The sequence below is a fragment of the Mastigoproctus giganteus genome, chromosome 9 (genome assembly GCF_048544385.1).
Source record: "Mastigoproctus giganteus isolate SK-2022 chromosome 9, ASM4854438v1, whole genome shotgun sequence".
Classification (NCBI taxonomy): Eukaryota; Metazoa; Arthropoda; class Arachnida; order Uropygi; family Thelyphonidae; genus Mastigoproctus; species Mastigoproctus giganteus.
Genome location: NC_143583.1, coordinates 73,239,613 through 73,251,998, shown reverse-complemented (window position 1 = coordinate 73,251,998; position 12,386 = coordinate 73,239,613). Strand labels below are relative to the sequence as shown.

Genomic DNA, 12,386 nt, shown 5'->3' with positions numbered 1-12,386 from the left:
TTTTTTTCAAGAAAAGGTTGAACAGAAAGTGGACATGGAAGAGTCCAAATGGATTAACTACTAATGAAATCGACTTCATCCTCACTAACAGAAGATATATTGTGAATGATGTTACCATCCTGAATAAGGTAAATGTTGGAAGTGATCACAGAATGGTAAGATGCACACTTGATATAGATGTAGGAAAGGAAAGGAAAAAACTGACTCGAGTAAATAATACAAAGGTCTTTGAGATAACAGAAGAGGAGAAAAAGCAGTATGTACTGGAACTTAAGAACACGTTTGAGCTTCTGCAGACTGCTGAGGACCAAGATATCAACGAGGAATATTACAACTTTTTGAAAGTGATAAAGCCCAAGAAACCTATAGGGAAAAAGAAATCCAAAGAAAAAAAAAATAGTCAAGAAACACTTGTCATGATGAACCGAAGACGACAAATGAAAAGCAAGAAAAACACTGACAGGGAGAAAATTGAGTATACTGAGTTATGCAAAGCCATCAGAAAGAGACTCAGAGAGGACATAAGAAGATTTAACACAAGAAAAGTAGAACAAGCATTAAGGGAAAACAAAGGATTTAAATCAGCAGCCATGAGCAGCAATACAGAAAGACAAATGATACTGAAACTGAAGAATAGCGATGGTGTACTTATAAACAGCAGAGAAGGCATAATTCAAATAGCAGAAGACTACTATAGAGAATTATACAAGGAGCAGGGGAATGATGCCAGCAGTGGGGAAGATGGATTGCAAAGTAGCAACACATACGACATACCCAATATTCTTCCTGATGAGGTAGAACATGCATTGAAGAAAATGAAGAATCAGAAAGCCCCGGGGGAAGATGAAGTTACTGTAAAGTTGTTAAAATTGGGAGGAAGAGACATAACACAAAAACTGGCAAGGCTCTTCACAAAGTGCATTAGAAAAGGTGTGATGCCTAAGCAGTGGAATAATGCAATCATAGTTTTGCTGCATAAGAAAGGAGATAAATCAGAAATTGGAAATTATAGACCAATTAGCTTGTTATCCCACATCTACAAGTTGTTCACAAGGGTCATTAATAACAGATTATAAAGAATACTTGATGAGAATCAACCGAAAGAGCAAGCTAGCTTTAGGACAGAATTCTCAACTATGGATCACCTTCACGTAATATCACAGCTAATGGAGAAAGCAAATGAATATAAAACACCATTATGCATTTGTGGATTATGAAAAGGCATTTGACTCCATACAGCATAAGGCAATGTTTCGGGCACTGGAAAGACAAGGCATTGATACCCCATATATTATGACTTTGAATAAAATATATGAGAGTGCTACCTCCTTTATTAGACTAGACAAAGACAGTAGGAAATTTAAAATTGAGAAAGGAGGTCGACAAGGAAACACAATATCTCCGAAGCTGTTTACTGCTGCCATTGAGGAAGCTTTCAGAAGATTAGACTGGTCGCAGAAAGGAGTCAATGTGAACAGGGAGTACCTAAACCATTTATGATTTGCAGATGACATTGTGGTCATAAGTCATGATCCCAAAGAATTAGAGGAAAATCTTAATTAGTTATGCACAGCTAGTAAGGATTTTGGACTAAAGATGAATATGGCTAAAACAAAAGTAATGATGAACAAGTATGCCACAGAAAGGGATATAATGATTGAAGGAGCAGTAATTGAAAAGGTGGAGTCATATACTTATCTGGGACAAGTTATTAGCTGTAATAATGATAAATGGCTGGAAGTCAAGAGAAGAATAAATTTTGGATAGATAGCATTCAGGAAATATAGTCACATACTGAAGAGCAATATCCCAGTTTGTCTGAAACGTAAAAAATTAACCAATGTATACTCCACACCATGACTTATGGAAGTGAAACTTGGGCACTCACCAAAAGAATGGAAGAGAAGCTGAGAACTACACAGGGAAGAATGGAACGAATTATATTGGGAATCAGACTGTTAGATAAGAAGAGAAACACATGGATTAGGCAGCAAACTCAAGTAAAGGACATTCTTATCAAAACTAAAGAACTAAAATGGTCTTGGGCAGGACACATAGCTCGAAGACATGATGACAGATGGACTAAGAAAATAACAGAATGGTACCCAAGAGGAGCTAGAAGAAAACCTGGAAGACAAAGGCGGAGATGGATAGATGAAATTCATGAGTTTTTGAGTAGTAAATGGATGGCCAGTGCTCAAAACAGAAGGAACTGGAAAGTTGCTGGAGAGGCCTTCATCCTGCAGTGGATTGAAAATGGCTGATGATGATGATGATGATGACCCCCAATTACCATTAACCACTCTGGCAACCTTAGTCATTAAGTCTAATATGCTTTCCTCAATATCATTAGTAAATATAGAAAATAACAATGGATTCAGCACTAAATTCTGGAAAACTCCACTAATAACAGTAGTCAATCCAAGAAGAGCAGTGCCCACTGATAACTAGTCTTTGTCTTCAACCACAAAACCATCCCTTTATCTATAACAGTAACTTATCCCTAATGACACATTACTATAATAATTTGTACAGTAGTCGTTTAGTAATAGTAGTTGGAAAATGATGAAAAAAAGCAAGCTTATATAGCATATCAAGAAACACACACACACACACACTACATAATTAATTCATCCATACCCTATAAGAATTTGTTTAATTCTTCCTTGAATTTATTCAAACCATACAAGAGATAGAATCCTGTTCCAAAAATCAACCACCCGCTGGCTAAAGGCAAACCTATAGTGTAAACTGTACACTATATTCCTAGTCGCATTTGTTAGCTTAATATTTGTAGAGATAATTCATAGACAATATTCATAGAGCCTTTGTATCAGTGATTTTGGCATGAATATTTTGGCGTAACTTGTAATTAGTAACCTACAATATATGCTAGAGGTGTAATTGTAGTGTTTTAATTGTAATAAATAAGTACCTCAAAGTTTCTAATTACATTGGTTGGCATACACTATTTTTTTTTTAACTAAGAAATTAGAAAGGTAATAGCATTATATGTTTCTCTTGACTGACGACATCATTACTATGCAACAGGACATTTATTATGCATGCATTATTTACATGAAAATTACAGCATTAATTTCCTGGTTTCACAAGGAATACAAACAAAATAATACAATTACCTTGGAACTGTCATGCAGAGGTTGTTGTTGTTAGTCTTTTATACAACAGGCGAGTTTGTTATCATTTTACTTTACCTGTTTTGTGTGTAATATCCTGCTGTCATCTTTATAATCATAATCTCTCACAGTTTTCTTCATTTTGTTTTTATGTGCAGTGTGTTCTTAGTCTGGTTTTTGATATTGAATCTTTTCTGTCCCTAGTGTTTGCACAATAAAATTTGTTATCATTCAGACAAGTTGCTTTGGCTGTCTGGTATTCAAAATACTGCCTGCAGTTGTGGATTTGGCAGTTTTCCAAAGAGAACAAATCTATAGCTGATATTCTTCCCTCTCATTTTAACCATTGTATTGTTAATGTGATATTTCACTTTTTTAGAGTATGGTGTGATTCGAGTTCAGTTCAATGTACAGTTTACCATTACTGCTTGTGATATTTCACATAATTGGGTCTATAGCAGGGGTGGCAAACCTTTTTAAGGGTGCATGCCAAAATTGGCTACATCTTTTAAAAAATTACCCTTGCATTTCAGAATACAAAATTATGCATTTTATGTATGTTCTGAAACAGTTGTGTGTAGGACCTATACACTACTGTTTCAGACAGTGGCATATCCAGGTATCACTGTAGGGGGGCATAGCGACCAGGCTTTTGAGCTTTTTTTTATAGTATGCCTCCCTCCTGCATTATTTTTCTGTAATTTAAAATTTTTGGTTAAGGGGGCCATATGCCCCCTCTGCCCACCCCTGAATACACCCCTGGTTTCAGAACACAAAATGCATAATGCTTTATTATCCTTCTTAATCATACCAAATATTTCACTCCAGGATTCTTGAAATTCTCTGCTACTTCCCTCTTCATTTGAACATTTTTGTTTCTTTGCTGGTAGAGTTGATATCCTAAACAATCTGTAAAGGGCAAAGAGCAATTAAAGTAATCATGAGAATTTATGGGAATTAACGAAGAATAATCTCCAATCTCCACACCACATACAAACTGTAACTGACCATGAAGGAGGCTATACTAAATACTGAATGTGGATAATATATCTCACATAACTTTACCAATATATATTCTGAATGAATGTGTGAAATATACAAATTTTTTTCTTAATTTAATTTCACAATTTCATCAGTACATTTTACCACTCCGACTTCAAACAAATCATTGCATGAAGTTTGAAATTTTTTTGGGATGCTCTGAATTCTGCATGCCCAAAAACTTTGTACGTGTGTCACTTTGGGCATACATGCCATGAGTTTGTTACCCCTGGTCTATAGCCAGTCTCTTTGCATGATTCAACATAGTTACATATTGGTTTTAACACATTCTTCTTCCTACTTCAGTTTCTTTTAATAGTTATATATATATGCATGAACATGCACACACACACACATTTATGCAAATTAATGTAAACATTTCACAAACTGTCAGTGCAGTGGTATTTATTCAGAAAATATATTATTACAAACTGTGGGGTTCCTTTTTCGTAATAATATATGTAGTACATTCCAGCATTGAAATAATTAAGTTTTTATATGTTTTTGAATTCATTGTCATGAAACCATATTTTGATAATGGAACAAATCAACTTTTCTTTATTGTACAGTCATCTTAGAAATTTCCCCACAGATTTTTGATTGTATTTCTATTAGGAAAATACCCGTGCAAATCAAGACATAGTACTGTTTTCTTTTTTGAATTTATTTACTAATTTGGATGTATGGTGTAGCACAAGATCCTGCTGAAACATGCTGGTGCCACCTGGATTGAGATTTTCCAGTTTAGGAAGCATTTTGCTTTGTATTAGTATTAATAGTAGCAAATGATGCAAGAAATAAAACTTATACAGCATCAGCCAATGTTTAATACTGTTTTTCCATAAATTAACTTTTTTTGTCCTTGAATACCAAAGATCCAGTTTCTTCCTTCTGCCTGATAAATTTATTTACAGCACCTAAACTTAACACTACATTTCTTGGTAATTTGCCACTGAGTCATGATATCATGTTCATACTGTGCAATAATCTTTGCTCTTTTCCTTGGTGTATAATCCTCCTTCATAAACAATAATCAATGAATAACCAAAACAAAATTTCTTAATTAATAAACAAGGTTTTTAATTGAGATGCATTTCAAACAAACCACAGACAATTCACTATGATTACATGCTACAATTACTTAGTAAATGATTCAGTAGATCCGTACAGTGTTGTTATGCACTGGAAATATATGTTCTCTCATCAGTATTAATTTAAAACCATTTGGAAAGATTTTGACAATGTTCACACTAATTTGCATAAGACTGTATATACATTGTATCTTTTACACATTTTTTGTGTATCTGTGTTTAAACAGTTCTGCACAGGAAAAGTTATGCACTGTTCAAATATCTGTTCAATATTTTAAATAAGCTAACAAGTGGATAACTTTAATTTTTATATGTTCATTGATACATATAGAATTATGTACTTACTGTACAGATGCATTCTTGACAAGAATCAGACAACGACAAAAATTTGGCTCCATTATCATAGTTTGCCCCATAATAATTGCAGCCAGAACATATTGGACAACACTTGGAAGGATCCAAGAGAGGATGCAAACACTGAGGACACACTACTGTTTTGCAAAATGTTTGACCATTCTTAAAAAAAAAAAAAATAACAAAAAGCATGAAAAGATAACTCTACTAGTTTTAATGTAATGTAAATAACAGAATTTTGCTTTGATAATTTCTAAAAGAAAATAAATAAAATTAGTTGTGAAAAGAATTACCCATGCATGTATCACTAAGAAACATACTATATTACCATTATGAACCAAGTTCCTGGCTTCATATCTACCAGCTCTTTCAAAATAGCAACATAACTAAAAATACATAGGCAAAAAGTGATGTAGTGATTTTGAATTACTGTGGGCCAAAGTCATCACAACTGGCTAAAATTTATCACCAGCTGATAGATGCTTATGACATAGATCCCAAGAAAGCTGGCATGACAATATACTGTACATCAGTGGAAATGTTAAAGGTACCATATTTCTATTTAGCTTCAACATTTCTCTTCCCATTTGCTCTCAGTTATCAAAAAATTATTTGGCCCCCTACATTTTTGATATAGTTTTGGCATACCATTGCATAAAAAGCTAAATTTAAAAATTGCATCTGAAGTGGATGGATGTGCTCTTTCAGGTTAGCATTAGCAGAGGATATGATGCAAGAAAGAAAGCTTATACAGCTACAGAAAAAAAAAAAAAAAAAAAAAAAGGAAATCAAAAAGAAAAGAAAACCTTCCCATTTCACCCATCCATCCAAAAGTTTGTCCAGTTCTTCCTTGAATTTATTTAAGTTATCAACTTCCACAATGACAGGGAAGTTTGTTCCAGCAATCCACCACCCAATGGCTAAATGCAAATATCTGACCATTTTTCTACAACTTTTGTTAACAGGAGAGACTGCTTCTACGGGATGGGATACACTTAAATAGAAAGGGTGCAAGAATATTTGCTGATGCTATCGAGTCAGTGTCAGGTGGTTCGGAAAACTGCTAGCTTGGGGGGATACACAGACTAATAGATTAACAGTAGCCGCTGGTAGAGGTGAAAGTGATTCTTACACTGCTTTCATTGGAATGAGTAGCAGACTGGAAAACAGGATGTAGGGTATTTCAGAGACTGCTGGGAGTCATTGCGGTACAAGTAAACACATGAGTTGTGTTTACTTGTACTAAGGTAGCTAAAAATAGGAACAGGTGCATGTATACTTGCACATACACCAATGCTAGGAGTTTGGTAAATAAATTTTTTGAATTTGAGGTGTTGGTCAAAAGATCAAAGGCAGATACTGCTGGGATATCAGAGATGTGGTGTCACACAGATATAAGGAATTCAGAACTGGAATTTGGGGTGTACAATGTGTACAGGAAGGATAGACAGGATAGGAAAGGGGAAGGAGTTATGCTATTAGTTAAGAAACACATAAAATCCAGGGGAGTGCAGCCAGTCAACATCTCTGAACAGTGCAGTGTCAAGTCAGTTTGGTGTGACATAAGCACTGGGAGATCAAAATTGAGAGTAGGAGTGTGTTATAGGCCTGATGAGTATAAAAAAAAAACTGTACAGGCAAATAGAGTCTTATAATGGGGAATTTTAATTTCCTCAATATTGACTGGAAATTGTGGGTTGGTCATTCACACATTAGCAAAGCTTTTGTGTATTTATTGGATAATTGTTTTCTACATCAGCATGTTTGGGAGGCAACTAGAGGGAGTAATACTCTTGATCTGATTATCAGTAGTGATTCTTCAGGAATTAAGAATCTGCAGATAAATGAACCACTAGGTGGCAGTGATCACAGTGTGCTGAAGTGGGATTTACTCAAAGAAGTAACTACCATCAGTGGTAAAGGGAAGGGGTTTTGCTTTCGTTAAGGTGACTACAGTGATCTGAGACAGTATTTAAATTCTATACGGTGGAACCAACTGATGATGTTACCAACAGCAAATTCAAAATGGGAAGAATTCAAAGAACTTATCTTGGGAGCTACTAGGCTTTACATACCAACTAAGAAATATTGTTCAAGGTTTAGGCCTAAATGGATGTCAGATGAACTAATGAGACATGGCAGAGAAGAAAAATGCAATGGATACATATAAATTAATGGGTGACATGGAAGCCTATGATAGATATAAGCTGGTCTGTAACCAAGTCACAAGGAAGATTAGGCAGGCAAAGGCAGATTATGAGAAATCTTTGGCAAAGGATGCAAAGAAAAACAGCAAAGAGTTCTTTACCTAGGTAAACTCTAGAAGGAAAGGGATTATTCACATTGGTCCATAGATATTGATGGTTCAACTGTTGATGATCCTGCTCAGGTGGCTAACAAATTAAATGAGTATTTTGCATCTACATCCCAAGTGAGGAGTTATTCAGGGAGAGGAATACCAGAGGTGAATTAAACTCTGGCAGTGAGATAGATGATTTTGTAATAACTGAGAGGAAAGTGGAGGAGAAATTGTTGAAGATAAACATTAAAAAAAGCATCTGGGATAGATGGGATCTATCCAGTTATATTAAAGGAGGCAGCAAAGGAAGTAAGCAAACCCTTAGCCATAATTATGAGAGCTTCTCTGGACTCAGGGGAGGCACCCATGGACTGGAGATGTGCAAATGTGACCCCAATTCACAAAGGAGGATCAAAGGCAACACAAGTAATTATAGACCTCTTAGATTAACTTCTGTTTCAGGGAAAGTAATGGAGGCACTGGTTAAAGAAGCACTGCACGATCATTTAGACAAGGCTTTAGTTATAGCTTGGACACAGCATGGTTTTGTTAAGGGGAAGTCTTGTCTGACCAATTTGATTGGATACTATGATGTGGTCACAAAGGAACTGGATGCAGAGAATAACTTTGATATCATGTATTTGGAGCTTAGAAAGGCTTTTGATACATGGAAGACTGCTACCCAAATTGGAGTGTGGCATTGGTGGCAAATTGCTGCTATGGATAAAGGGATGGTTGAGTGGGAGAAGACAAAGAGTGGTAATCAATGGATACTGCTCTTCATAGACTAATGTTATTAGTGGAGTCCCTCAGGATTCAGTGTTGGGTGCATTGTTGTTTTCTGTATTTATAAATGATATTGATGATGGTATATCAGGCTTAATGTCCAAGTTTTCAGACAATACGAAGGTTGGCAGGGTTGTTAAGGACACTAATGACAGTACGCTGCTGCAACAGGTGGCAGATGAAGTTTAACCTTGACAAATGTCAAGTACTACATATGGGAAGCAGTAACCCCAGTTTAACATATCAACTCTGTGGTACTACATTGACAGTGGTAGAGATTGAAAAGGACCTTGGGGTAACTGTGCAGGCAGATATATGAAGATTTCTGAGCAGTGCAGACAGTCTGCAAGAGTAGCTCATGATGTCTTGTCAATGATATACAGGATTTTTTCTAGCAGTGATAAGGAGGTGATTATCCCCTTGTATGCCGACCGGGCTAGCCGGGTAGGTAAAGTGCCTGCCTGGCAACCTGTCGCGGGTTCGATTCCAGCCTCGGGCTGGATATCACAATCATGCCAAACCAACCGGTTGGTTGGATATCCCGGCCACAATACACGAAGGAAGCAAGAAAAAACTGGTTCCTTCGTGTATTGATCACATCATACGAAATAAATAAATCCCCTTGTATAAAGCAATAGTCAGGCCACATCTTGAGTACTGTATACAGGTCTGGAGGCCTCATTTTAAGAAGGATGTAGAGATGTTGGAATGAGTACAGAGAAGGGCAACAAGATTAGTGAATGGAACGAAGTGTTGCTCTTACAAAGAAAGGCTTAAGTTTTGCAAATTAGTGTCTGGAGATGAACGAACGGAGGGGTGAAATGGGAGCGTTTTTTTTTTTCTTTTTGGCTGATGCTGCATAAGTTTGCTTTCTTGAATCGTATGCCTCTACTAATGCTAATACTAATTATCTTTCCTCAATTTTTGTTTATGGATAATCTGAGCAAGAGGAAGAATCCCATCAGCACTGAGCCTGCTCAAACCATTCAAGGCCTTATTACACCTTAATCATGTCACCTTGCAGATAAGGAGCCTCCATAGCCAGGTGGGCAGGAGCTGCAGTGGGTAGCAAATGCTTCTTGATTAGACCAGGGTTCGAGCCCACGACCACCAAATATGGAGGATGTGAAAAGGTCAGAGAATGATCACCGCATATCCTCGGAGCAATATGGCCTTAGTTGCTAATGCCCCGAAAAACCAAATAACTAACAAACAAACAACAACCTTGCAGGTGCCTAGTCTCCAGGTGTTGCAATTTGCAGAACTTAAGCCTTTCTTGGTAAGAGCACCCCTTTGTTCCACTCACCAGTCTTGTTGTCCTTCTGTACTCATTCTAATAACTCTACATCCTAAACTGAGGCCACCAGTCCTACATGCAGTACTGAAGGTGCAGCCTGACCATTGCCTTATACAAAAGGATAATTACCTCCTTATCCCTGCTAGAAAAATTCCTGTATATTATTAACAAACCCCTTAGCTCTAGCGGGCTGTCTGCACTGCTCAGAAAACTTCAAATCTGACTGCACAATTGCCCTGAAGTCTTTTTCATTCTCCACTTCCCTGAGGGTTGTACCAATCAGTTGGTACGTTTCTCTGGGGTTACTGTTACCCATATGCAGTACTTTGCATTTGTCAAAGTCAAACTTCAGTTGCCATCTCTTAACCCATCTGACCAACATTTCTAGATCCTGTTGGAGTAGCATGCTGTCATTACTGTTATTAACAACCCTACCAACCTTTGTATAATATGCAGACTTGGGACATTAAGCCTGATATACTTTCATCAATATTATTAATAAATATACAAAACAATAATGGGCTCAACACAGAAGCCTGGTGGACTCCACTAATCACAATGATTACCACTCTCTGTCTTCTCCCAATCAACCATCCTTTTATCTATTGTAGCAACTTGCCCTTAATGCCATACTGCTCCAATTTGTACAGTAGCTTTCCATATGAAATAATATTAAAAGCCTTTCTGAAATTCAAGTATATATCAAAATTATTTATTAAATTTTGATATTTATTTAATAAATTTTTTGCATCCAGTTCCTTTGTGGCTACATCATAGTATCCAATCAAACTGTTCAGACAAGACTTCACCTTAACAAACCCATGCTGTGTCTGAATTATTACTGCAGTCTTGTCTTGATGATCCTAGAATGCTTCTTTAATGAGAGACTCCATTATTTTCTGGTTAAAGAAGTAAGAAAAAGAGGTAAGTAAACCTTTAACCATGATGATAAGAGCATCCATGGATTCAGGGAAGGTCCCTATAGACCGAAGATGTGCAAATGCATCCCCAATTAACAAAGGGGATCAAAAACAGACCTGAGTAATTACAGACCTGTTAGCTTGATTTCTGTTCCAGATAAAATAATTGAGTCATTGGTTAAAAAAGTAATGTAGTTCAACAGGAATGCAGTTATACTGCAGTCACAGCATGGATTTATTAATCTTGTCTGACCAATCTGATTGGATATTATGACATAGTAACAAAGGAAATGGATGCAAAAAAATACTGACATTATATAGTTAGATTATCAGTTTTGATACTCATAAAATATTGCTCTACAAATTGCAACAGTGCGGCATTAAGGACAAAATGCTGGCATGGATAAAACGTTGGTTAAGCAGGAGAAGATAGAATGGTTATGAATGGTTTCTAGATTTATTAGTGATATTGGTGAAGGCATATCTAGCTTAATGTCTACATTTGCAGATGAAGATTGGCAGGGTAGTTAATTACAGTAATTGGGATATGCTACTGCAAGAAGTTCTAGAAAAATTAGGCTGATGGGCTGAGAAATGGAATTGAAGTTTAATACTGACAAATGCAAAGTACTTCATATGGGGAGCATTAACACTGAAGTTAGTGGAATGTAAGGGATCTAGTAATAGTTCAGTCAGACTTGAAGTTCTCTGAGAAGTGCAAGGATATCTCATGGGGTTTGGTCAATGATTTTGTGAACAGGAACAAGAAGACGATTATTCCACTGTGTAAGACCATATCCTGAGTATTTCAGGATATGGTATGCCTCTACTAATGCTAATGCTAATACCTGAAGATTCTTAATGCATGAAGAGTCACTGATAATCAGATCAAGAATACTGCTTTCTTTCCTTGCCTTTCTAACATGCTGGTGTAGAAAAAAACCCATCCAATAAAGCCAGAAAAGTCCTTTTTACTGTGTGAGTGACCAAGCTGCAACTTCCCAGATATTGCAGTCAATATATCTGGGAAGTTAAAATTCCCTAAATGATGCAAGAAAACAAGCTTACACAGCAAAGTTCCCCTCAGCCAAAAAAAAAAAAAAAAAAGACCTTTCATTTCACCTATTTATTCGCTCCAGTAGATTGTCTAGTTCTTCCTTGAATTTGTTTAAGCTATCAACTTACACAACAGAAGGAAGTTTGTTCCAGCAATAAACTACCTGCTGGCTAAAGGCAAACTTCAAAAACCATCCTTCTCAATTTGAAATTGTACTCCCCTCATGTGCGTAGTGAGCAAGAGGAAATATCCCATCAGCAATGAGCTTGCTCAATCCATTCAAAGCCTTAAACGCCTCAATCAGATCATCTTGCAGGTGCCTAGTCTCCAGACACTGCAATTTGCAGAACTTAAGCCTTTCTTAGTAAGAGCACTGCTTTGTTCCCCCTCACCAATCTTGTTAC

General features: G+C 36.5%; 1 protein-coding gene across 4 annotated transcripts in view; it reads right to left on the bottom strand.

The window, feature by feature from the left end:
* LOC150080448 (kielin/chordin-like protein) overlaps positions 1 to 12,386 on the bottom strand; it is a 1,054,752-nt gene that overhangs the window by 199,492 nt on the left and 842,874 nt on the right. For all 4 annotated transcript variants that reach the window (XR_016547392.1, XM_090381408.1, XM_090381409.1 and 1 more), the window contains one exon: positions 5,615 to 5,785. Coding sequence is in view for 3 of the 4 variants with exons in the window: in XM_090381408.1 (XP_090237534.1) it covers positions 5,615 to 5,785 (171 nt within the window). In the remaining variant the exon portion in view is untranslated. The remainder of the gene's footprint in view (positions 1 to 5,614; positions 5,786 to 12,386) is intronic.